This window comes from Paramisgurnus dabryanus, chromosome 16 (assembly GCF_030506205.2).
Source record: "Paramisgurnus dabryanus chromosome 16, PD_genome_1.1, whole genome shotgun sequence".
NCBI classification, from domain to species: domain Eukaryota; kingdom Metazoa; phylum Chordata; class Actinopteri; order Cypriniformes; family Cobitidae; genus Paramisgurnus; species Paramisgurnus dabryanus.
The window spans coordinates 4172198-4197871 of NC_133352.1; the positions used below are offsets into that span (position 1 = coordinate 4172198).

Genomic DNA, 25674 nt, shown 5'->3' on the forward strand with positions numbered 1-25674 from the left:
ACCCTCCGACTCTCCTCTTTAAGGGAACGGAAATGGGGTTGAAGCAGAGGCCGGTCACTACTTGTTCCTTAACCCACGATAGTGACTAGGCGAACTGGGAAGCGAACTCGTCAGGCGGGACTAAGATCGCTGCGGAAAGAAAACCCTCTAAGGGTCTACCACTAAGGTGATGGATAAAAAGACACGAGGTCTATAAAAAATACACTCTCTTAGCAACACTAGAGAGGCGCGGAACGAACTCCGCTAAGGGAAACATGGTAAATCAGAAACTTTCCACGGAAATACTCACAAAGAAACCACTAGGGGGCGCAATGCGGGCGCTAGCCTCACCCAGATAGTCAAGGATACATCTAGTGAGAGGCTGGCAGCCGATGCTCCGCAACATCGGCCACCAAGCGGTGGAGGAGACAAAAAACAGCTTTTTGTAACGTTTTTGCCTTAACTGCCTTCCATAATGGTGCGGTCGTGCAGCACCGAAAAGAAAGGCACCAAGCCGACACAGGAGCCGTTCCTCGATGTTCTCACTGATCTGACGAGAGAACTCGAGAGGATACCGGCTCAACACGAACACTGTAAAATCTAGTGAACGTATTAGGTGTCGCCCAGCCAACAGCTCTACAAATATCTGAAAGTGAGGAACCACGAGCCAAAGCCCAAGATGAAGCCACGCTTCTGGTTGAATGGGCTCTCAACCCAAAAGGGCAAGGAATGCCCTGTTTTTCATAAGCCAGGGCGATTGTGTCTACAATTTAATGAGACATCCTCTGTTTAGTGACAGCTTTCCCTTTCTGCTGACCACCGTAACAGACAGAGAGCTGCTCTGAGGTCCGAAAGCTTTGAATGCGATCCACATACACACGTAATGCACGCACAGGACATAACAAAGCCATGGCTGGGTCTGCCTCCTCCAAAGGCAGCGCTTGTAAATTCACCACGTGATCTCTAAAGGGAGTGGTGGGAACTTTAGGCACGTAGCCCGGCCGGGGTCTCAGTGTAACGCTGGATTCAACCGGCCCGAACTGAAGGCACGAATCGTTGACCGAAAATGCATGAAGATCCCCTATCCTTTTAATAGAAGCCAATGCGAGGAGCGTCAAAGTTTTCATAGTGAGAAACCTGACGCTCACAGTCCGCAGAGGCTCGAAAGGGCAGTGCTGAAGGGCTTTCAGCACCATGGACAAGTCCCAAGGAGGAATAGAGGGAGGGCGCGAAGGATTCAGCCTCCGTGCACCTCTTAAAAACCTAATGACCAGATCGTGCTGACCCACAGATCTACCGTCTATGGGTACGTGATGCGCGGATATTGCCGCGATATCTACTTTAATGATAAGTGTCTTCTCCAAGCGGTGCTGGAGATATAAAAGCACAATACTGATCGAGCATTCCCGGGGGTCCTCTCGTTGAGAAGTACACCATACAACAAACAGGTTCCATTTCAGCGTATACGCCTGCCTCGTAGACGGCGCTCGCGCTACAGTGATGGTGTTAGATACCGCCTGGGGTAAATCACCTAAAACCTCCGCGCCCCGTCCAGAGACCACACATGGAGGTTCCACAGATCGGGGCGAGGGTGCCATAATGTGCCAGGGAATCAGCCAGGGAGGGACTGTCGCGAGGAGAGTGAATTCTGTAAACCAATTCCTAGTTGTCCGGTACGGCGCAACTAATAGAATGCGCTCCTCGTCCTCCCTGACTTGCACAGTGTCTGCGCTAATAAAGCTTACTGGGGGAAAACCCCGCGGCCAGCTGTGTGCCAGTGCATTCACGCCGAGTGTTCCCTCGGATAATGAATAAAACAGGCGACAATGGGTTGTCTCTGAAGAAGCAAACAGATCTAACTGCTCTGCCGAAACATTTCCAAATCAGCTGAACCGACCGGGGGTGGAGCCGCCACTCGCCGGGGCGCGCTGCTCATGAGAGCGCGTCTGCCGCTGTGTTCAGCGACCCCGATATGTGAATGGCACGAAGAGACCTCAGATACTTCTGACTCCAGAAGAGGAGAGACGGGCGAGATGCGACAGGTGACGAGAGCGCAGACCGCCTTGGCGATAGATATACGCTACAGCCGCAGTTTTGTCGGTGCGCACTAATACATCTTAAGCATCGAATCACGTTGATGAAACGGACAAGCGCAAGATATACAGTGCACAGCTCGAGGCAATTTATGCCAATGTCGCTGGAATGTCGACCAGACCCCCGAAGCGACGAGCCCGCCGTACGTAGCTCCCCACCCCGTTGTAGAGACATTTTTGCCAACAATAGCATGCCTGGAGACCTATCTCAGTGGCATCCACACCCTGAGAAACGCTGGGTCTGACCACGGGGTGAAAGTGTGACGGCATCTCGATGTAATTATAATACTGTGAAAGCCGGTGAGCCACGCTCTCCTCGGGACTCGGTCATAAAGCCAACAGTGAAGCGGTCTCATATGGAGCAGCCCGAGCGGTGTCACAGCCGCAGCTACTGCCATATGCCCCAGAAGTTTTTAAAATTATTTTAGTGGAACCGCGACCCTGCCTTTAAATGTTTAGGCAAGTCAGAATTGACTGAACACGCGCTTCTATGAGACGTGTTGTTAAATCGACCAAATCCCGTTATATTCCGAGAAAAGAGATCCTCTGCACGGGGCAAAGTTTACTCTTTTCCCAGTTGACCTGAAGACCGAGACGAGCGAGGTGTTTAAGTACACGATTTATGTGTGTGCACAGCATCTGACGAAACTGAGCTATTATGAGCCAATACGCCAAAACGCCAACACCGCTCTCTCTCTCTCAGGGGCTGCAGTGCGCCCTCCGCAACTTTCGTGAAGACACAGGGAGAGAGAGAGAAAGCCCGAACGGTGAGACTTTGTACTGATATGGCCACCCCTCGAACACAAAGCGGAGAAACGGCCTGTGTCGGGGAAGTATGGAGATATGAAAGTACGCGTCCTTCAGGTTGAAGGCTGCAAACCAATCCTGTGGGCGGATGCATTAAAATATGCTCCTCTGCGTAAACATTTTGAACAGCATTCTGTGAATGTGAATTCTGTGAATTCTCGACTCAGTACGCAGATCTAGGATCGGACGCAACCCGCCACTCTTCTTGGGTACAATGAAGTAAGGGCTGTAAAGCCCCGACTTTATCTCGGCTGGAGGGACCGGCTCGATCGCGTCCTTCGCCAATAGGACAGCAATCTTCCGCACGCAGTACGTGCGCATCGGCAGCCTTCACCGTGGTGAAGCCTGAATATTTGAGAGGTAGCCGGGCACATTGAATGTATAACCGAGACGGATCGTGCGTAAAAGCCAACGCGACGGGCTGGGAAGCTCTTTCCAGGCCCCCAGATACCGAGCGAGAGGAAATTAACGGCACGATGTGTACCCGTGGCGAGCGGAGACGGGAAACTCAACGACGCGTGCTCTTTGGCCGCATTGTGAGATGTTGTGTGTAATGAAACACTCACCCGAAACCGCTGATGGATGCTGAGCAAAGGGGCTCCCTTGTAGATGTCCCGCTCGATACATCCGCTGGCGAATGAGGAAGAGGAGAACGTAGGGTTTTGAGCCCGTCCGAAGCTCCTATGTGCCTCCGGGGACCTGGAGAAAGAAGAGGAATTCGCTCTTTGAGGTTAGTGGGTGCCGATTGAAGTCGGCGGAACACAAAACGAAACCAAGGATTCCCCACCCGGCCCTCCTACGGGGTGGGGGGGGGGGAGAGTGATATTTTCACCATCTCCTGACGAGCGATCCTCTCCATCTTCAGGTCGCCCGACTCAGAGCCGCTAAGTTTCATTTTCCACCTTTGTAGCGGGCTGAGTGGGCGGGTGAACAGCTTACGACAGGTTCCTCAGAGCTGCCGGGATGAAGGAACGAAAAAGCCGTAGCAGGACACCTTCGGCGAAAAGCAGACCAATATACTGACGTAACGGAGGGGGCAGCTAGGCTCCGACGTGGCATGAAGCCTCAGTCTGCTCTAAAGCGGCTTTCCGCTCCACACAGACTGTCTCCCGCTCCCGAGCGTACATGGCCGCCACTCGGGGTCGAGCACGGGAGCCCCTACCCAACCCGAAGGCGGGAGTGGGTCCGAGTCGGCGACCGAATAGACGACCCCCTCTCCGATGCTGTGACAGACATAGAATCCTCGTGAGGACTGAAAGAGGACGAGAGCACGTAGAACACGCGCCACCCGTCTCTTACGGCACCTCTGGCTGTGGATGGGGGTGCTGAGAGTCACTGGACGAACCAGCTAACCGATTCAGCACCGTTTATACGGAGATAAGATTTCCGGAGTTTTGCCACCGCACCTTTAACGGGGCTCCGCAACGGAAAAAAGGGGGTGACGTTCCCGGAGGTACGAAACCCGTCTCCGCCATCCAAGAGGTTCACGCTCTCTTAGGAGTATGAACCCTCCACGAACGCCGCCTCAGCATGCACTCTTGCGCACGAGAGAGGACGATCGTGGCCACCCGGGGACCCATACATTTGCCGCATCCAGAAACACGGACAGAAAGACATCTTTAAAAGGACGCTCCTGCCTCAGTGCAAGTGAAATGCTGTCTTTAAAAAGACGCAGAACACCGCAATACTCTTTTAGAGGAAACACTCTTTTAATGTGCTGATGTTGATGAAGCACACAGGGGAACGGCTACGCACACACTCAACTAAGAGTGAGAAAAAAATTTAAAAAGAAAGGTGGAACACCCGCGAGCCTCCGCTGAAATGCCTTTGCCCAACCAAATCAAACACGCAGAGTTCTCCAAAGAGCAGAGAGTAGCTTCTCGTGAGCAGTCAGTCTGCCAGCTTTCGAAGCTAAAAAGCTGATTTGATAACTGCACCTGCCGCTCATTAAATACCTGTGCGGCGGGGCGGCGCCGGCAGATGCAGTTATCTGCATGCCAAGTTCATTGGCGTTTTAAAGGTTTCTCGAAGCAGATAGGTCACCCGCGAAGCGGTTCCCAATTCGTCGGTCACGACGTGACGTCGTAGTGACCGACTGAAAGGGAACTAAAATGTATAAAAGTGACCCCTATGCTGACCTTAAAGAGTAACTAAACCCTAAACCAACTTTTTTTAGTTAATGGTCTGTAAGAATGGGGCTTTATTAGTGCTGTTCATTAATTTTAGTAAGTTTTTTGACATTGGGATGTAAAGTGTTTCAATACTACAATATATGGTGTAAAAACGTCTGAGTGCTGCCCTCTTCAGGTTGAACGGTGGCTACTACAGTTGAATTTTCCTATTGGATGGTGGGTCCAAAAAATGACTCGTGACGTAAGCAGGTTCAAGATCACCACGCCCTTGTTACGATCTCACCACACACTTAGTTCGTCCCCTCTATCTCCTTTTGATCTGCCCACTTTTCTTGCATTTTTCAAATATTGCCAGTGGGTGGAGTCATGCTCTGACCAGGGGTTTAGTTACGCTTTAAAAGACACTGTATTGAATAAGATTGCTGTAATGTGTCAGTTGTGGTTTTTTGCTTCAGAGAGACATCAACACTATGGATACAAATCTCAACAATGGTGAGAGTAAATGGTAAGAAAGAGTTTTCTACAATCCTGGTACCCAGAATGCATTGCGGCATGAAGCTTTGTTGTTGATTGTCACCATTGTTGCGTTTCATAGGCGAATTGAAGTGTCCCTTAAGGCTACCGGCAATGTTCTGTAAATCTACAGAATTTTCAGTTTTTTAATAAAAGGAAATGTCTGTAAACATAACGGAGAAAGTACCGGTAATTTTCTGCCAGGACATTATCCGTTTTTTTAGGGATTATTTAAAAACACAAATGTAGATGGGAGAACTGTGTACATTTTTTTCATTTGATATCCTATCTGAAATCAAGTAAAGAGAAATGGGAAATCGGTTCGTTTTTTGATTTTTCCGTTTATTTCAAAAAATGGAAAAATAGATTACGGCTCGATTTTTAATTTTTCATTCATGGTTTACAAATCAGTTAATAGGTTCTATATTTCATTTACGCCTCTGGTTGGTGCTGAAAAGCCCCCTTCATTTGCAGAGGTGGAAAGTAACGAATTACATTTACTCACGTTTCTGTAATTGAGTAGTTTTTTTTGTGTACTTTTACTTTTTTGAGTAGTTTTTAAAATCTGTACTTTTACTTTTACTTAAGTATGTTTTATTTAAAGTAATGTACTTCACTACATTTTAAATCATATCCGTTACTGTGTAAAAAATATTTAAAAAAGCAAGGTGATAAAAACACGCAACGGATGATTGATGGGCGGGGGAATGCGCAAAAAGAACCATGGAGACGGACGAGACATGCGCGCACTAATGCAGAGCCACCACAATTCAAATCTTATGAAAGAAACCCCTGGTCATATTTAAGCGACCACTTTCCACTGACGCGAAGCAAGTGTTTCATTTCTATGACAGGTAGGATTCATGCTCTTGAGTACGAAATTGCCAATCAGGTTTTTACCGCTCATTTGCACGACGTGTTTTTAATACCATGCGCATTATCTTCCGAGTAGGGATGCACTGATATGAAAATTCTTGGCCGAAACTGAAAAAGAGGAAACCAAGGCCGAAAGCCGAAACACCGAAAGAAATTATGCCAATTATTAGTACTACCATTGCACTTATGGTATTTTTGCGTGTAATAGAAATGGAGTCAACACAAACAATTTGAGAAGAAAATTAAGCCAAACAGCATGTGGCATAAACAAACCCAACTTCAGTTATATAGGCTATATGCCTCACATCTGGAAAAACTGGTGAGTAGGCTACTAGTGACACATCAGGTTGTTAAAAGTTGCAGTATACATTTAAAAAATGAGATGTGCTAGTTGTGGTTTGGTTTTAACGTTAATGTTACAAAATGCTGATAAAAAAATTATGGCATTTTAATGCACGTTAAAACCCCGCATGGATCGAAGGCTCAGTCAAATATGAATATCTTCTTTATTTAGTATGAAATTTTTTTGTTTAGAAAAAAAATCCTATTTAGCCTACCTTCCCCGGTGAAACCCATTTTTCTCATTAATGTCAGCTGCAGAAAAAACTCTGCTCTGTGGTTATCCAGTGAGAACAACAAACGGATCTAACAAATATATCTGAATTTAATATTATGTTACAAATAACGCAAGCTGGCTTGATACATTATTGCTGATGGTGCAAAGTTACGGGCTTAATTTAACAACACTTCACAAAACGGAGCTATTGTTTGCTGTTCTGGCATTTGCTGTTATCTGGTTGGTTATAACCATATCCACAGATAAAATAAATGTTCTCCGTTTCGCTTTCCATGTGTGTCTCGTGTCGTTTTAACAACAAAATAAACTAGGCTATATAAGGAAGCTAACAAATCTCTCATGATGCACGCTGATGCGGCGGCGGAGAAGCACGTCTAACAACCGGCATTAAAATTCTAAACACTTAAATTAGTCTGCAATCTGAATTACTAAAACAATCAGAAATACATATTTTCATGTATACTTTACATTAAAGTCTGTAAAAGACCGTAGAGGTGAAGTGAAAAAGGATTAAATGAGCAGTAGCCTTAATGCTGCGGTGGCGGATTAAAAACACTTGAATATAATTTTTTTTCCATTCTAATTATTATTGCAGATCGAATATTTGACCATTCGTGCACATCCCTGATTTTAAAAGCAATCATGTTCAATGTCTGTTATTCTGGATGTTAATCTGAACGAATGTTTGTCGGAGCTGGTGAAAACTGTACACAAATGCCCAGAGAAAATCTGCGGGTTTGGACACAAACATTACCGGCGTGGGCGGGAGTGGAACTCACAGGTTGCGGGCATCCTGATCAGAAATTGGACGGACGCGGGTTTGAGAAAAATCTAGTCCACACCGCAGATATGTTACTTCAGACAAGCACGTGCAGGTCGCGGTTTCTGTTTGCGTCATCACATTATTTTGGCCGTATTTTTTCGGTGATAAAAGTCTTTCGGCCGAAAACCGAATATTCAATTCAATTCAATTCAATTTTATTTATATAGCGCTTTTCACAATTGTTAATTGTTGCAAAGCAGCTTTACATGACTAGTCTATAAATCAATAGATAGGATAAGAAGTAGAATATAGCGGCTAAGAATGAACCGTACAAGTGAGCGTATTAATAATGTAACGTATACAGTAAAGTGCTAAGTTAAGCCAAAGTTGGCTGACTCTCCCTGGGACTAAAAAACCCCCTTAGGAGAAAACCCGGTGGGAAAAACTCCTAGAAGGACAAAAAACCCTAGGGAGTAATTAATATATATTTATATATATATAGACACGGTAGGGATAGGAAGCGGGTAAGCGGATTAAACTGGTTCAGCCGGTGGTCGCACATCGGCTGGGCATCACGTTGAAGGAAAGCCAGTAGATCAGTGGTGCGATGACCTTCACAGCTACAGGAACTGGGTCTGTTTGTCTCATTGTCCTCGGGGTCGAGGACGAGACAGGGAGACAAAAACAGAATTCTACTAGCGTAGGGGCCGTTCACATGTAATGCAATTGTCATACATTATAGTGATTTAATTCAGCTCGGTTCCAGACAGGCTAACTATTGCGGCAAGAGTAAATTACCCATATGAGGTATGTGAGTGCTTTGTTCTAGACAAAATAACTACTGCGGGAAAAGTACATTTACTGGACATGTGAATGCTTTGTTAAAGAAGAATGTCTTAAGTTCAGATTTAAATTGCTCGACTGTGTCTGATACTCGAAAATTTTTTGGTAAATCATTCCAGAGCTTAGGGGCCAAGTAGGAAAAGGATCTACCACCTTTAGACACTTTTGATATTCTAGGGATAATTAAGTAACCAGAATTTTGTGATCGCTGTTTACGTGGTGGATTGTATTCTGATAGTAGTTCTTTAATATACGAGGGCGCTAGGCCATTTAAGGCTTTGTAGGTGATTAGTAATATTTTAAAATGTATGCGATATTTAACTGGTAGCCGGTGTAAAGATGCCAGAGTTGGACTAATGTGGTCAAACTTTTTAGATCGAATAAGCACTCTTGCGGCAGCGTTTGAACCAGCTGTAGCTTGTTTACCTGATTTGCATTGCATCCCCCGAGGAACGAGTTACAATAGTCTATTCTAGAGGTCATAAAAGCATGGATAAGCTTTTCTGCATCTGATGCAGTCAGCATATGGCGTATTTTTGAGATATTTCTAAGATGGAAGAATGCTGTGCGGCAGACGTTGGAAATATGACTATCGAAAGATAGATTGCTGTCAAACATTACGCCTAAATTCTTAACCGTGGAAGATGGCACCACCGTACAGCCATCTATGGGCAACTTGTAATCTGACATATTATGTTTGGAGCGATTTGGTTCAATAATAAGTATCTCAGTCTTATTGGAGTTTAGCATAAGAAAGTTATGTGCCATCCAGTCCCTAATATCACTAATGCAGTCTAGTAGCTTAGCAAACTGCTGTGTTTCGCTAGGATGTGACGAGATGTAAAGCTGGGTATCATCCGCATAGCAGTGAAAACTTATGTTTTGTTTCCTGATAATGTCTCCTAGAGGTAACATATGTAACGAGAATAGAATCGGACCTAGAACTGATCCCTGAGGTACGCCGTATTTAACGGGGGAGTGATAGGACTCTTCCTCATTTACATAAACAAAGTGATATCGATTGGTTAGATACGATCTAAACCAGGCTAACGCCTGACCACTGATGCCAACATAGTTTTCTAGTCTATTGAGTAGGATTCTGTGATCTATTGTGTCAAAGGCTGCACTAAGGTCTAGTAATATAAAGATTGAGATTTCACCACAATCGGATGTTAATAGGAGGTCATTTGTAACTGTAAGCAGCGCTGTTTCTGTGCTATGGTGGGGCCTGAATCCTGATTGGAACTTTTCATATGTATTATTATTCGCTATGAATGTGCGTAGCTGGCTTGCCACTACTTTTTCTAATATTTTAGTAAGAAAAGGTAGTTTGAGATTGGTCTAAAGTTATTAAGATATCCATGATCAAGGTTTGGTTTCTTAATGAGCGGTCTAATAACTGCTAGTTTGAAAGCTGTTGGAACGTATCCTAATTCTAGCGATGAGTTAAAGATATGTAGTACCGTGTCTGACACTACATGAAATACCTCTTTTAGTAATTTTGTGGGAACGGGGTCTAATATACAGGACGATGATTTAGATGACGTTACTAATTTAGAGAGTTCTTCTATTGTAGTAGGTTTAAATGATTCAAGATGTTCGTATGATAATCTAGTGGTAAATGTACTATTGGGTAGAGTGGTGGCTGCTTGCGTAGTTTCTATGTTTCCCCTAATAAACATAATTTTGTTAGTAAAGAAGTTCATGAAGTCGTTACTATTGTGTTGAAGTTTACTATTGGTTTCTGTTTGTTCTTTGTTTCTAGTCAGTTTCGCAACTGTGCTAAACAGGAAATGAGGGTTGTTATGATTTTCTTTAAAAGCGTACTGAAATAGGTAGATCTGGCGGTTTTAATAGCCTGTCTGTAGTGTTGAACACTCTCTTTCCAAGCTGAACGCCATACCTCTAACTTTGTGTTTCAGTAGTTTCTTTCCATTTTTCTAGCTACTTTTTTAAGGGCTGCAGTATAATGGTCTCACCATGGATTTGGCGTTTTTTCTTTGATTCTCTTTTTTCGAATGGGAGCAACGGCATCCATCGTGCTAGGGCAAACGTTGTTCAGGTTTTCTATCATAATATCCAGATCTTCACGGTTATCTGCTACATGTTTCACTTGTGACAGGTCTGGAAGAGTGCTAATAAAGCTATCTTTAGTGGTGGAAATTATTGTTCTGGCTAATCTGTAGCATGTTGTAGACTGAGCGGTCCTATCTAGAATTGTGTATGACACAAGGCAATGGTCTGAAACGGCATCGCTCTGGAGTGATATTTCGATGTCATTAATATTGAGTCAGAGTGACAGAATTAAGTCTAATGTGTGCTTACGAGTATGCGTGGGGCCTGAGATGTTTTGTTTAATACTGAGAGAACTTAGAACATCAGTAAACGCACGTCCTAATGCATCTTTTGAGTTAACCACATGGATATTAAAATCACCAACGATAAGAGCTTTATCTACAGTGACTGTAAGCTCAGATAGGAAGTCTGCTATTTCTTTAAGAAAATCTGTGTGGTGGCCCGGACAGGGGCGCCGCTAGCAATTTTGGGCCCTATGAAAAAATAGGGGGTCGGGCCCCCACCATACCCATTTCGCACCAAACATACAATCCAACCTACTGTAGCTACTTAAAATCTTTGTCTGTAATTTAATAATACAGAACTATTTATTCTGCTATTGTTTTTACCACAGTTATCAGTATTTATAGATACCTAAAATGTCTGCAGCTAAGATAATTTATAGTGCAATGTAAATTTAATTGAAAAATACAGTACCTTAAATCAAATATTCAGAGAAAATGCAACATTCTTAAAGATTAAAGATAAATGTGACCATGCCTGTGAAAACCCAGCTGAAGTATTTCTTTGTAATTTACTGTTTTTCACATAAAATCATCCTACATAATGTAAAGAACATTTTGTGAAAATATAAACTTGATATCTTTAATATTGACTGAGTAATGTCATGTCAGCGATTGAAATCATAGTGAAATTAATGCTTGAAATAAAACTGTGATGCTTTTTATCTCACAATAAGATTTGAGACTTTTCTGATTTTCACAGGCAGTCTCAGTGACATACTGTATCTTGAGCTCTTACACACACGACAGAGGGGACAAACTAAGTGTGTAATGAGATTGTAACAAGGCGTGGTGAGCTTGAACCTGCTTACATCACGAGGCATTTTTTGGACCCAACATCCAATACAAAAATTCAACTGCAGTAGCCACCGTTTAACCTGAAGAGGGCAGCACTCAGACGTTTTTACACCAGTATTGAAACACTTTATATCCAAATGTCAAAAAACTTAATAAAATCAATGAACAGCACTAATAAAACCCCATTCTTAACGATCATTAACTAAAAAAAAGTTGGTTTATGGTTTATTACTCTTTAAGAAAACAGCTATACTGTTATTAAATGATTCTTCAGACTGTTTTTTAATCAACGGGGCTCTAAAATGAAATGAATGACAACTATAGCAGATTACGACATAGATTTCCATTGATTTCTTAAACCTGTTGCAAGTTGAGAAGCTTTATAACATAACTGGACTAGTTTAGCCTTAGTTGCATTTCAGTTTTATCACAACCAACTCGATTCACGACTGCATAAAAATACTTCCTTGGCATATTGCGTTACAAAACTAGTGTGTAACTGATCGCATTTCTAGTTTATGTTAATTATCTTATACGGGCTACGTTAATTAAAACAGCTTATAAGGGCTGACTTCGCGTTAGAATCATAACACAAAACAGGGAACGTAAATCCCCTTGTGTTTTTTTACTAGGTGAACGAAGACTTATTACAGTGGAAAGAAAACTACATTGTATTGATCCAGCGTCACATTGTGTAAACTGCATTTATAATAAGGAAGTGCACATATGCAGATATCATAGGAAATAGCAGTAAATACACACACCTTGCTCTCTTGTGAAGTTCACTCCGCACTGTGAGACCGTGGATTGAAGACGGCGCTAAAACGCAGAGTAAAGACGGGGCGGAGCTAAGAGGGCTCAGCTTAACAAAGGGGGTTGCGTGTGCGGCACAGTCCTTGGCTGGGGCCCTCAAAAGTTCATGGGCCCTTAGAATCGTCCTAACTTTTCCCCCCCTTACGGCGCCCCTGGGCCCGGAGGTCTATATATGGTAGCTAAAATGAACGAAAGCTGTTTGTTGTTATGATCAGTTTTTTCCATATTTAACAGTATTAATTCAAACGAATTAAATTTTAGTTCGGATTTATGGTTTACTTTGAACATTTTGTTGTATATTGTAGCTACACCATCCCCTCTCCCTTTAAGACGAGGAACGTGTTTATAATAATAGTCTTGTGGGGTGGATTCGTTTAAACTGATGTAATCTTCTGCTTTAAGCCAGCTCTCTGTTAAACAGAGTGCATCTAAGTTTTGGTCAGTAATTATTTCATTGATAATATGTTCCCTTTCAGTCGGTCACTACGGCATCACGTCGTGACCGACGAATTGGGAACTCGCTTAGAGAGACCAATCTGCTTCGTTTACTACTAAAACGCCAAAGAACTTGGCATTGAGATATTTGCATAATGCTGGCGCCGCCCCGCCAGGTGCGTATATAAGCCGCAGGTGCAAATATGGAAATTAGCTTTTTCGCTTCGAAAGCAGGCATTATCTGCTACTGAGAAGCTACTTGCTCTTCTTGGAATGGTTGCTGAAGTTGATTGACAAGCAGTACTAACACAGCGGACGCTCGCAGAATTCCACTGCTCTGCATCTTTTTTGTTTTGAGTTTAGTGTGTGCGTTGCCTCTCCCTGTGCGCATCATCAGCTGAGCACCTAAAGAGTGATTTCCCTAAAGAGTAATACGTGAGAGCTCTGTGTCTTTTTAAAGACAGACACTCTCTCATATATTCGGAGATCAGCGTCCTTTTCAGGATAGCTTTTCCTCCGTGCGATCTTGGATGCGAGAAGTAGAGGGATTCCAGTGACAGTCACGAGCGCTGTCTTCGTGCTTGGGCATCGAGCACTCCGAGGCTGCCTTCGTGGAGAGCTTTTGTTCTCTCTGTGAGAACCTAACTCTCTTGGATTGCGGAGACGACTGTCGTTTCTACGGGAACGACGTCCGCGTCTTTGCAGTGCTAACGCCGCCATGGTGCGGCTGTCAAGCGCTCGCAGGACGCTCTTCGCATCACTACGCTGAGTAGGACGGAGGACGCGTCCTCCACCTACCGGCCTTCTCATCATAGGCCGGTTGAGGCTCCGGTGGAGACTATAGAGTCGTGTTCTACGATTTCTGCCGAATCCATTGGACCTCCTTCTGGTCCCATCACTTCTGCAGCATCAGAGGGGTGCCCATTTTTTCCCTCCGAGGCGGAGTCGTCCCGGAGATGGCGCCCGTGCCCGCTCGAATGACGGAAACGGTAGAGTTGGAGAGATTAACCCCTTTCCGCCCGAACCTGACGCTGTGTAGGTCAGGCAGGATGAGTAGAGCCTTATACTGGTCGCGCCTTACTGGACGATCAGGAATTGGTTTCCAGAGTTAATGCTCCTCTCGACAGCCCTCCCAGGCGGATTCCCCTGAGGGCTTTCTTTCTAAAGGAGGGGGCACATTAGGCACCCGCACCCCGACCGGTGGAATCTCCAAGTATGGTCGTTGAGCTTGTGCAAGGTTTAGGTGATTTATCGCAAGCGGTATCTAACACCATCGACGCGGCTCGAGCACCGTCCACAAGACGGGGTTACGCGCTTAAATGGAACCTTTTCGTCACCTGGTGTTCTTCGCAACGCGAGGACCCCCGAGAATGCCTCATTAACATTGTGCTTTCATATCTTCAACACCGTTTGGAGCGTAGGCTGTCCCTCCACCATTGAAGTTGATATCGCCGCTATTTCTGCTCATCACTCACTTATCAACGGCAGATCAGTGGCCAGCATGATTTGGTTATTAGATTTTAAGAGGCGCTCGCAGGCTAAACCCCTCGCGCCCTCCCTCTATTCCTCCCTGAGACCTGTCCATGGTGGTGAAGCCCTACAGGTCCCCCGTTCGAGCCTTTGCAGTCTGCGAGTCTGAAGTTTTTGTCAATGAAATCTCTGACCCTGCTAGCATTGGCCTCCGTGAAGAGAGTAGGGGATTTACATGCATTCTCTGACGATTCGTGCCTCACTGAGACCCAGACCAGGCTACGTGCCCAAAGTTCCCACCACTCCCTTCAGAGATCAGGTGGTGAGCTTGCAAGCGCTGCCCTTGGAGGAGGCTGACCCAACCATGGCTTTTTGTCCCGTACGAGCTCTACGCCTCTACGTGGATCGCACACAAAGCCTCAGGACCTCAGATCAGCTCTTGTTTGTTACGGTGGTCAGTAGAGAGGGAAAGCTGTCACTAAGCAGAGGATGTCTCATTGGATAGTTGATACTGTCGCCCTTGCTTATAATCCGCAGGGCATTCCTTGTCTATTTAATTTGAGAGCTCACTCTACTAGAAGTGTTGCCTCATTTTGGGCACTCGCTCGTGGTTCCTCGCTAACAGACATCTGCAGAGCTGCTGGTTGGGCGACACCTAATAAGTTCATTAGATTTTACAGTGTTCGTGTCGAGCCTGTCTCCTCTCGTGTTCTTTCCTCGTTAGGGGAAGCACAGAGAACAGACTTGCAGGTCGGCTTGCAGCCTCCGACTGCTGCTCCAAACTGAGCTCAGTATGGAAGGCCATCAAGGAAAAAATATGTAATAATTTGATTTGTCTACCTGCGGCCTTGGCAGCCTGATGTTGCGGAGCATCCGCTGCCAGCCTCTCACTAGCTGCATCCTCGCGAACCTATGTGTTTGGCTCGGGCATCCACATTGCGTCCCACCGGGTTCCTTTGTGAGTATTTTTCCGTGGGGTTAATCCTACTAGCCCACGTTTCCCTCAGCAGAGCACTGCTTTGCTTACACATCCACGGCTGTCATGTATACATCAACTACGGTTGACTTTCGCCCACCATTAGCCCTTAACGGGGCGGTGGCTTCCGCAGCGTTCCTATCCCGCTCAGATAGGGCACTTCCCAGTCGCTGGCACTACTGTGGGGTTAAAGGAAAATCTAGTGCCCGGCCTTCTGCCTTAAAACCTAATTCTCCTTCTCCTTAAGTGGAACCGGAGGGCTTTACGCAGACACTGGAAGAGGTCAGCCCTCAGTGGCGTTTTCGTAGGGATTCCCAATTCGTCGGTCACGACTTGACGTCGTAGTGACCGACTGAAAGGGAACGTCTCGGTTATTTATGTAACCCTCGTTCCCTGAAGGAAGGGAACGGAGACGTCACGTCCCGTCGCAACAGGGCTGCTCCCTGCTGTTTATCGACCGGTCACACTTTCCGGCTTTCTCAGCGAAATTAAGCTAACTTCCATATTTGCACCTGCGGCTTATATACGCACCTGGCGGGGCGGCGCCAGCATTATGCAAATATCTCAATGCCAAGTTCTTTGGCGTTTTAGTAGTAAACGAAGCAGATTGGTCTCTCTAAGCGAGTTCCCAATTCGTCGGTCACGACGTGACGTCTCCATTCCCTTCCTTCAGGGAACGAGGGTTACATACGTAACCGAGACGTTCTTTATTGATAAGCGATCTAATGTTAAGAAGGCCGAATTTTAACATTTGAGTTTCATCTGTTAATGTATTGTGTTCTAATTTTATGTTAATAAGATTTGTACGAGACGAGGTAAACGGTGCTCTTTATTTATTTGTTCGAGGAACAGACACAGTCGAGATGTGTTGGTACTCTGGTAAAAAAGGCTCTATGTGCTGGGATATATGTGATCTTGACATGTCAAGTCAGCTAACTACATTGTCTAACATTGTTTTTGCAATTTCACACACCTCTTTAATAGTATCTTTGGTGATCTCCGACTGGTGGAGTCTGGTGTCATCTGTGCCTTCAAATCTTAGAAAACTTACGTTTAGCATTAGCCAGCACTTTAAGTTTTGATCTAATGTCAGATGCTCTGGCTCCCGGTATACAATCGACTATGGTGGCTGGTGCATCAATGTCAACGTTCCTTAGTATAGAATCGCAAATAACCAGGGCACTATTAACAGACGTCTCAGCCGGTGTATTGCTGAGTGGAGAAAATCTGTTTGATATTAAAACAGGAGCGTGATTTGGGTGCCGAATGTGACTATGCCGCCTGACAGTCACCCAGTTTGTCAGCCGCCTGGACTCTGAAGTCGGAACCGAGCCATGTGTATTACGCTTAACAGTAGGCGCACCCGAAACAGTGTTTGTAACATTAACATTAGTGGTCGTACTGTCCTCAACTAGCGCTTGGATGCATGCTTCTATTTCTGCAACCTTCTCCGTCAGCCTTACTACTTCAATACACTTAGCACATGTAAACCCCTCTATGCTGACGGAAGAAGCTAAACTGTACATGTGGCAAGTAGTGCAGGTTACAATGACAAGCGGAGTCTTACCGTTTTCATGCTGGGCGATGGCGTCTCCGTTCGCCCGAACGCGGTCCGTGAAGCTGCATCGAGACGGGTGCTTGCTCGCAGCATGCGTTGGCCGCCTACGAGCGTCTGTGGTCAGGGTGATGTGAGGCACGCTGGCTCTGCGAAGGCAAGGCAGCACCTCCTTCACAGCTTCCCGATCTGGTGAGGATAGGTCAGAAAAGCATACATTGGATGAATCCGCCAGTAGATCGCCAACGAAGGTAGGTCTAAGTAAACAGACGGTAAGAAATGCTAGCTTTAGCCGGCACCGACTGGTGATGCTAGCGGGCTATATGCTAACACTGGATGTTACTAGTGATAAAATCGTTTCGCTTAATAATACAATTCAGTAATCGTCAAGGTAAAGTGTTCTTAAGATAAACTAATAAGTTATATTATATAGATAGGAATAAAATAGTGAGAAAATAGGATTTAGCTGATAAGCTCAACGGAGCTTCGGGCTTGCGACTCCTCTCCTCGTCTCTCTCTCTTAGCGTCTCTCTCTGATGACGTCAGCGCCACGTCAATGTCTCCACCCACAAATCAGAATTCGGTGCATCCCTACTTCCGAGGTCTAGTAGCTTCGCGTCAAGTCAAACACAACTTCAGAACGTCCTCGAGAATGCGCAGGTCATTAGACATTGCAGAGAGAGAGAGAAAGAGAGAGAGAGAGAGAGAGAGAAGAATAAAGGTCTGAAATCAGGTACCCAGGTCAGGGAAGCTAGAAGACAATAAATGTTGCATTGCGTGGCACTCATCTCATTATATGCTCATTTGAACTCATTTGAGTCTGTATGATAAGTTCAGGTATACAGTGACACACGTCAGACGCTGACGTCATCAGAGAGAGACGCTGAGAGAGAGACGAGGAGAGGAGTCGCAAGCCCGAAGCTCCGTTGAGCTTATCAGCTAAAAATCCTATTTTTTCACTATCTTATTCCTATCTATATAATATAACTTATTAGTTTATCTTAGGAATACTTTACCTTGACGATTACTGAATTGTATTACTTAGCGAAACGATTTTATCACTAGTAACACCCAGTGTTAGCATATAGCCCGCTAGCATCACGGGTGCCGGCTGAAGCTAGCATTTCTTACCGTCTGTTTACTAAACCTCCCTTTGTTGGCGATCTAATGGCAGATTCATACGATGTATGCTTTTCTGACCTGTCCACACCAGATCGGGAAGCTGTGAAGGAGGTGCTGCCCGGCCTTCACAGAGTCAGCTTGCCTCACATCACCCTGACCACAGACGATCGTAGGCGGCCGAGGCGTGCTGCGAGCCACCACCCGTCTCGATGCAGCTTCACGGACCGCGTTCGGGCGAACGGAGACGCCATCGCCCAGCATGAAAACGGTAAGACTCCGCTTGTCATTGTAACCTGCACTACTTGCCACATGTACAGTTTAGCTTCTTCCGTCAGCATAGAGGGGTTTACATGTGCTAAGTGTATTGAAGTAGTTAGGCTGACGGAGAAGGTTGCAGAACTAGAAGCGCGCATCCGAACGCTAGTTGAGGACAGTAAGACCGCTAATGTTAATGTTACGAACACTGTTTCGGGTGCGCCTAGTGTTAAGCGTAATACACATGGCTCGGTTCCGACTTCAGAGTCAAGGCGGCTGACTAACTGGGTGACTGTCAGGCGGCATAGTCACATTCGGCATCCAAATCACGTTCCTGTTTTAATATCAAACAGATTTTCTCCACTCAGCAATACACCGGCTGAGACATCTGTTAAAGGTGCCCTGGTTATTGGAGATTCTATACTCAGGAACGTTGGCATTGAGGCACCAGCCACCATAGTCGATTGTATACCGGGAGCCAGAGCGTCTGACATTAGATCCAAACTTAAAGTGCTGGCTAATGCTAAACGTAAGTTTTCTAAGATTGTTAATCACGCCAACACGAATGACACCAGACTCCGCCAGTCGGAGATTCAATTCAATTCAATTCAATTTTATTTATATAGCGCTTTTCACAATTTGGTAATTGTATCAAAGCAGCTTTACATAATAGATGTAGTGAAAAGCACAGAAAATTGACAGATAGCATAACATAATACACAATAGCACATGCAGCTAAATTTGCTGCGGCTATAAATCAACATTATAAGCAAACGTATTACTAATGTAACGTATAGAAGTTAAGCCCAAAAAGGCTGCCTCCCCGGGTTGAAAAACCCCCTAGGAGAAAAAAACCCCGGAATTTTTTCCGGGGAAGTAAAAAAAAGTCCTAGGAGGAAAAAACCCTTGGGAGATATATATATATACACCTTGAAACGGAAGGAGATTAAGCGGAGATTAAGCGGGTTCTGCCGGTGGTCTTTGGTCAGGCATCAGCTGGACATCACGTTGAAGAACAGCCAGTAGATCAGTGGTGTGCCGACTTTCACATTTACCGGAACTGGATCTGTTTGTCTTATTGTCCTCGTGATCGTGGACGAGACAGGTAGAGAGAAACAAAATCTTATTAGCGTAGGGGCTGTTCACATAAAAAGCAAGTGTCACACAGTAATGTGGATTTTAGTCAGCTCGGTTCCGGGCAGGCTAACTATTGCTGGTTAAGTGTATTACATATAGTTGATGATTTTAGAAACAGAGCTCGTTTGACTAAGGCCAGAGGCCCCACTGCCGTCGTTAATACTAACGTACAGTGGCAAGCGGTTCTGTATACTATTTTAAGGCCAGGGGAAAAGGCCAAAAATTGCAAACCGACCATATTTGGCAATTAAGACTCAATCGACAACCAATGCAAAGTTTCAGCATATTACTAAAGAGTATTAATGACATTTACCATGTTTTGGAATGTTGACGAAAAAAAGGTTTTAGTTTATTCATTAATTAATTTATTTATTTATTAGGTTGTACAAGCTAGCTATTGGGAAATAAGTGTATTACATATAGTTGATGATTTTAGAAACAGAAACAGAACTCGTTTGACTAAGGCCAGAGGCCCCACTGCCGTCGTTAATACTAACGTACAGTGACAAACGGTTCTGTATGACATACTATTTTAAGGCCATGGGAAAAAGGCCAAAATTGATACTATTAAAGAGATCACCAAAGATACTATTAAAGAGGTGTGTGAAATTGCAAAAACAATGTCAGACAATGTAATTTGCTCTGGTCCCCTCCCCGCCTACCGAAGGGGATGAAACTTACAGTAGATTAGTGTCTCTTCATGGCTGGATGTCAAAGTGGTGCCCTCAGCATAATGTAGGGTTTATAGACAATTGGAAGCATTTCTGGGGAAGACCTGACCTGCTAAAGAGAGATGGCCTCCATCCGTCTCCGGAAGGAAGTGCTATACTCTCTAGAAATCTGACCAATAGTCTTACTTGTGATATTGTCTGACTATCCAGGGCCCAGGTCAGGAAACAGACAGATCGGCTTACCCATCAGTCTGTTAGCTGCCTTGACATGTCAAGATCACATATATCCCAGCACATAGAGCCTTTTTACCAGAGTACCAACACATCTCGACTGTGTCTGTTCCTCGAACAAATAAATACAGGACACCGTTTACCTCGTCTCGTACAAATCTTATTAACATAAATTAAGAACACAATACATTAACAGATGAAACTCAGATGTTAAAATTCGGCCTTCTTAACATTAGATCGCTTACCAATAAGGAACCTATTATCAATGAAATAATTACTGACCAAAACTTAGATGCACTCTGTATAACAGAGACCTGGCTTAAAGCAGACGATTACATCAGTTTAAACGAATCCACCCCACAAGACTATTATTATAAACACGTTCCTCGTGCAAAAGGGAGAGGGGGTGGTGTAGCTACAATATACAACAAAATGTTCAAAGTAAACCATAAATCAGAACTAAAATTTAATTCGTTTGAAATTATACTGTTAAACATGGAAATAACTGATCGTAACAACAAACAGCTTTCGTCCATTTTAGCTACCATATATAGGCCTCCGGGCCACCACACAGATTTTCTAAAAGAAAAAGCAGACTTCCTATCTGAGCTTACAGTCACTGTAGATAAAGCTCTAATCGTTGGTGATTTTAATATCCATGTGGATAACTCAAAAGATGCATTAGGACGTGCGTTTATGGATGTTCTAAATTCTCTCGGTATTAAACAAAACGTGTCAGGGCCCACGCATACTCGTAAGCACACATTAGACTTAATTTTGTCACTCTGACTCAATATTAATGACATCGAAATATCACCCCAGAGCGATGCCGTTTCAGACCATTGCCTTGTGTCATACACAATACTTCTAGATAGGACCGCTCAGTCTACAACATGCTACAGATTAGCCAGAACAATAATTTCCACCACTAAAGATAGCTTTATCAGCACTCTTCCAGACCTGTCTCAAATGAAACATGTAGCAGATAACCGTGAAGATCTAGATATTATAATAGAAAACCTGAACAACGTTTGCTCTAGCACGATGGATGCCGTTGCTCCCATTCGAAAAAAGAGAATCAAAGAAAAAACGCCAGCTCCATGGTATGACCATCATACTGCAGCCCTTAAAAAAGTAGCTAGAAAAATGGAAAGAAACTACCGAACCACAAAGTTAGAGGTATGGCGTTCAGCATGGAAAGAGAGTGTTCAACACTACAGACAGGCTATTAAAACCACCAGATCTACCTATCTCAGTACGCTTATTAAAGAAAATCATAACAACCCTCGTTTCCTGTTTAGCACAGTTGCGAAACTGACTAGAAACAAAGAACAAACAGAAACCAATAGTAAACTCCAACACAATAGTAACGACTTCATGAACTTCTTTACTAACAAAATTATGTTTATTAGGGAAAACATAGAAACTACGCAAGCAGCAATCACTCTACCCAATAGTACATTTACCACTAGATTATCATACGAACATCTTGAGTCATTTAAACCTACTACAATAGAAGAGCTCTCTAAATTAGTAACGTCATCTAAATCATCGTCCTGTATATTAGACCCCGTTCCCACAAAATTACTAAAAGAGGTATTTCATGTAGTGTCCGATACGGTACTAAATATCTTTAACTCATCGCTAGAATTAGGATACGTTCCAACAGCTTTCAAACTAGCAGTTATTAGACCGCTCATTAAAAAACCAAACCTTGACCAGGGAGATCTTAATAACTTTAGACCAATCTCAAATCTACCTTTTCTTTCTAAAATATTAGAAAAAGTAGTGGCAAGCCAGCTACGCACATTCATAGCGAATAATAATACATATGAAAAGTTCCAATCAGGATTCAGGCCCCACCATAGCACAGAAACAGCGCTGCTTAGAGTTACAAATGACCTCCTATTAACATCCGACAGTGGTGAAATCTCAATTCTTATATTACTTGACCTTAGTGCAGCCTTAGTGCAGACTAGAAAACTATGTTGGCATCAGTGGTCAGGCGTTAGCCTGGTTTAGATCGTATCTAACCAATCGATATTACTTTGTTTATGTAAATGAGGAAGAGTCCTAACACTCCCCCGTTAAATACGGCGTACCTCAGGGATCAGTTCTAGGCCCTATCCTATTCTCGTTATATATGTTACCTCTAGGAGACATTATCAGGAAACATAACATAAGTTTTCACTGCTATGCAGATGATACCCAGCTTTACATCTCGTCACATCCTAGCGAAACCCACCAGTTTGCTAAGCTAACAGACTGCATTAGTGATATTAGGGACTGGATGGCACATAACTTTCTTATGCTAAACTCCAATAAGACTGAGATACTTATTATTGAACCAAATCGCTCCAAACATAATATGTCAGATTACAAGTTGCCCATAGATGGCTGCACGGTGGTGCCATCTTCCACGGTTAAGAATTTAGGCGTAATGTTTGACAGCAATCTATCTTTCGATAATCATATCTCCAACGTCTGCCGCACAGCATTCTTCCATCTTAGAAATATCTCAAAAACACGCCATATGCTGTCTGCAACAGATGCAGAAAAGCTTATCCATGCTTTTATGACCTCTAGAATAGACTATTGTAACTCGTTACTCGGGGGATGCAATGCAAATCAGGTAAACAAGCTACAGCTGGTTCAAAACGCCGCCGCAAGAGTGCTTACTCGATCTAAAAAGTATGACCACATTAGTCCAATTCTGGCATCTTTACACTGGCTACCAGTGGCTATCCTGCCCAGGGACAGCAGATGAAATTTAGCTTTGTAGCTAATTCTGGGGTAGTATCATTACTGTCCATTGTCCCTGTCAAATAAAGAATAAAAAAAAAAAAAAAACAAGTTAACTATCGCATACAATTTAAAATAATCACCTACAAAGCCTTAAATGGCCTAGCGCCCTCGTATATAAAAGAACTACTATCAGAATACAATCCACCACGTAAACTGTGATCACAAATTTCTGGTTACTTAATTATCCCTAGAATATCAAAAGTGTCTAAGGGTGGTAGATCCTTTTCCTACTTGGCCCCTAGGCTCTGGAATGATTTACCAAATAATGTTCGAGTATCAGACACAGTCGAGCAATTTAAATCTAAACTTAAGACATTCTTCTTTAACAAAGCATTCACATAAAATGTCCAGTAAATGTACTGTTCCTGCAGTAGTTTGTCTAGAACAAAGCACTCACATACCTCATATGGGTAATTTACTCGTGCCGCAATAGTTAGCCTGTCTGGAACCGAGCTGAATTAAACCACTATAATGTATGACACTTGCATTACATGCGAACGGCCCCTACGCTAATAGAATTCTGTTTTTGTCTCCCTGTCTCGTCCTCGACTCTGAGGACAATGAGACAAACAGACCCAGTTCCTGTTGCTATGAATGTCACCACTGATCTACTGGCTGTCCTTCAAAGTGATGCCCAGCCCATGCGCGACCAACGACCACCGGCTGAACCAGTTTAATCCAAACTACCCGCTTCTTATCCCTACCATGTCTATATATATATAAATATTAATCTCTCCCTAGGGTTTTTTGTCCTTCTAGGATTTTTTCCCATTGGGTTTTCTCCTAGGGGGTTTTTTAGTCCCAGGGAGAGTCAGCCAACTTTGGCTTAACTTAGCACTTTTCTGTATACGTTACACTATCAATACGCTCGCTTACACGGTTTATCCTTAGCCGCTATATTCTACTTCTTATACTATGTATTGATTCTCAGTGTTCTACTCTACATCTACTCATGTAAAGCTGCTTTGCAACAATTAACAATTGTGAAAAGCGCTATATAAATAAAATTGAATTGAATTGAACTATATATAGTTTAATAAAATAATGTATGTTACCAGCAATACATCAATTACAACCTTACTATAGTGATTGTATTCACTAGCTGCTGACCTCCTTCAAAAGTGCATAACTCACATGTAAAAATCATTAAACATTTCCATAAATGTTTCTTAGTTTAAAAAAGCTTTTTATTTTATTAACTTTTTGTTATTGCACTTTAATTGTAAAGATGTTCCTACAATTAAAAACAACTAGTTTGAGATTTATATTCCCTTGTAATTTTTGAACTATACTAGAATCCTCCACCTCTCCCGGCTGTAAAAAAAGTAACTTTTACTCTGATTAAAGTTAAAATGACTTACTTTTTACTTTTACTTGAGTAGATTTTTAGACAAGTAACTTTACTTTTACTTAAGTAAAATATTATTAAAGTAACTTTACTTTTACTTGAGTACAATATTTTATTACTTTTTCCACCTCTGTTCATCTGATTGGCCAAACCGCGGCCTGGCTTCCTTTTGTCAGGCAGAATAAGAGTCCTTCTAGTTCACGATGTAAAACAGGGCTCCCTGATAACTCTGCATGATATCTGATACAGAAATATATTTCTGAACACATAATTAATGCTGCTGCGAAGCTTTGCCTCTAATGTACAACACTTAAAGATCGCAAGCACCGTTTACCGACATGGAGTTTGAGTTAGTTAAGAGCATTATTGTATCATTTTTGTAGTATGTCCTTTTGCGTTGATAAATGCAAAGCTACACTGTAAAAAGTGAAACATTGGATTAACCTAATAAAATTGAAGTAACCATTCACAATAAAATTTTTACATTGATCTAATGTTTAGAAACCATTCAGTTCAAACTTAACTCTTTACTGAATTTGGTGTAAATCAAATATTTTAAATTGGCTTAAAAAAAGATTTTTAAAAGACTTGATCTAAATTCAGTTTCCTTCAATCTTAAATATGTATTCATTCCAATATGAAAGGCTTCACAATTGACATAATCTAAAAAAATTTAATTATCTCAATATATAAATACATCTTTAAATGAGTCAGATCAAACGTACTGTTTTTACAGACTTTTTTTGGCAAAACAAACGTTTTACAAATACAGCATTCTGAGACAGTTAAAGTAATCAGTTCATTTCAAGTTCAATTTCATATATAGCATAATAAAATGTGAATATATCAAATAAGAACAAATAAGAAACCATTGGTATGTCAGTCCAAATAACATTGATACAGCAGCTGCGGTTGAGGGCATGTTACTGAGGACCTTTGCTCCAGTTCTTCATCACTTGGCATATCCTGGCGAGACAATAAATAACCCCAATGAGTAAATAAATGAGTACACCACCCTCACATTTATTTCCGCCTTCGCAATTGTAAAACATAAAGCATATAAACACGTACATATCGGCATTGAGCGCCCGGAGCATTTAGCCTAAACTCCGAGCGGC

At 43.3% G+C, this 25674-nt stretch overlaps 1 protein-coding gene across 15 annotated transcripts in view; it reads left to right on the forward strand.

Annotated features, from left to right (window-relative positions):
* Window positions 1-25674, forward strand: part of hdx (highly divergent homeobox) — a 349114-nt gene that overhangs the window by 282026 nt on the left and 41414 nt on the right. The window contains exon 11 of one of the 15 annotated variants that reach the window (XM_073812062.1): window positions 5467-5619. The exons of the other annotated variants lie outside the window; for them this stretch is intronic. Coding sequence (XP_073668163.1) covers window positions 5467-5520 — 54 coding nt within the window. The 3' untranslated portion in view covers window positions 5521-5619. Of the gene's footprint in view, window positions 1-5466; window positions 5620-25674 lie in introns of those variants that run through there. 15 annotated transcript variants of the gene reach the window in all.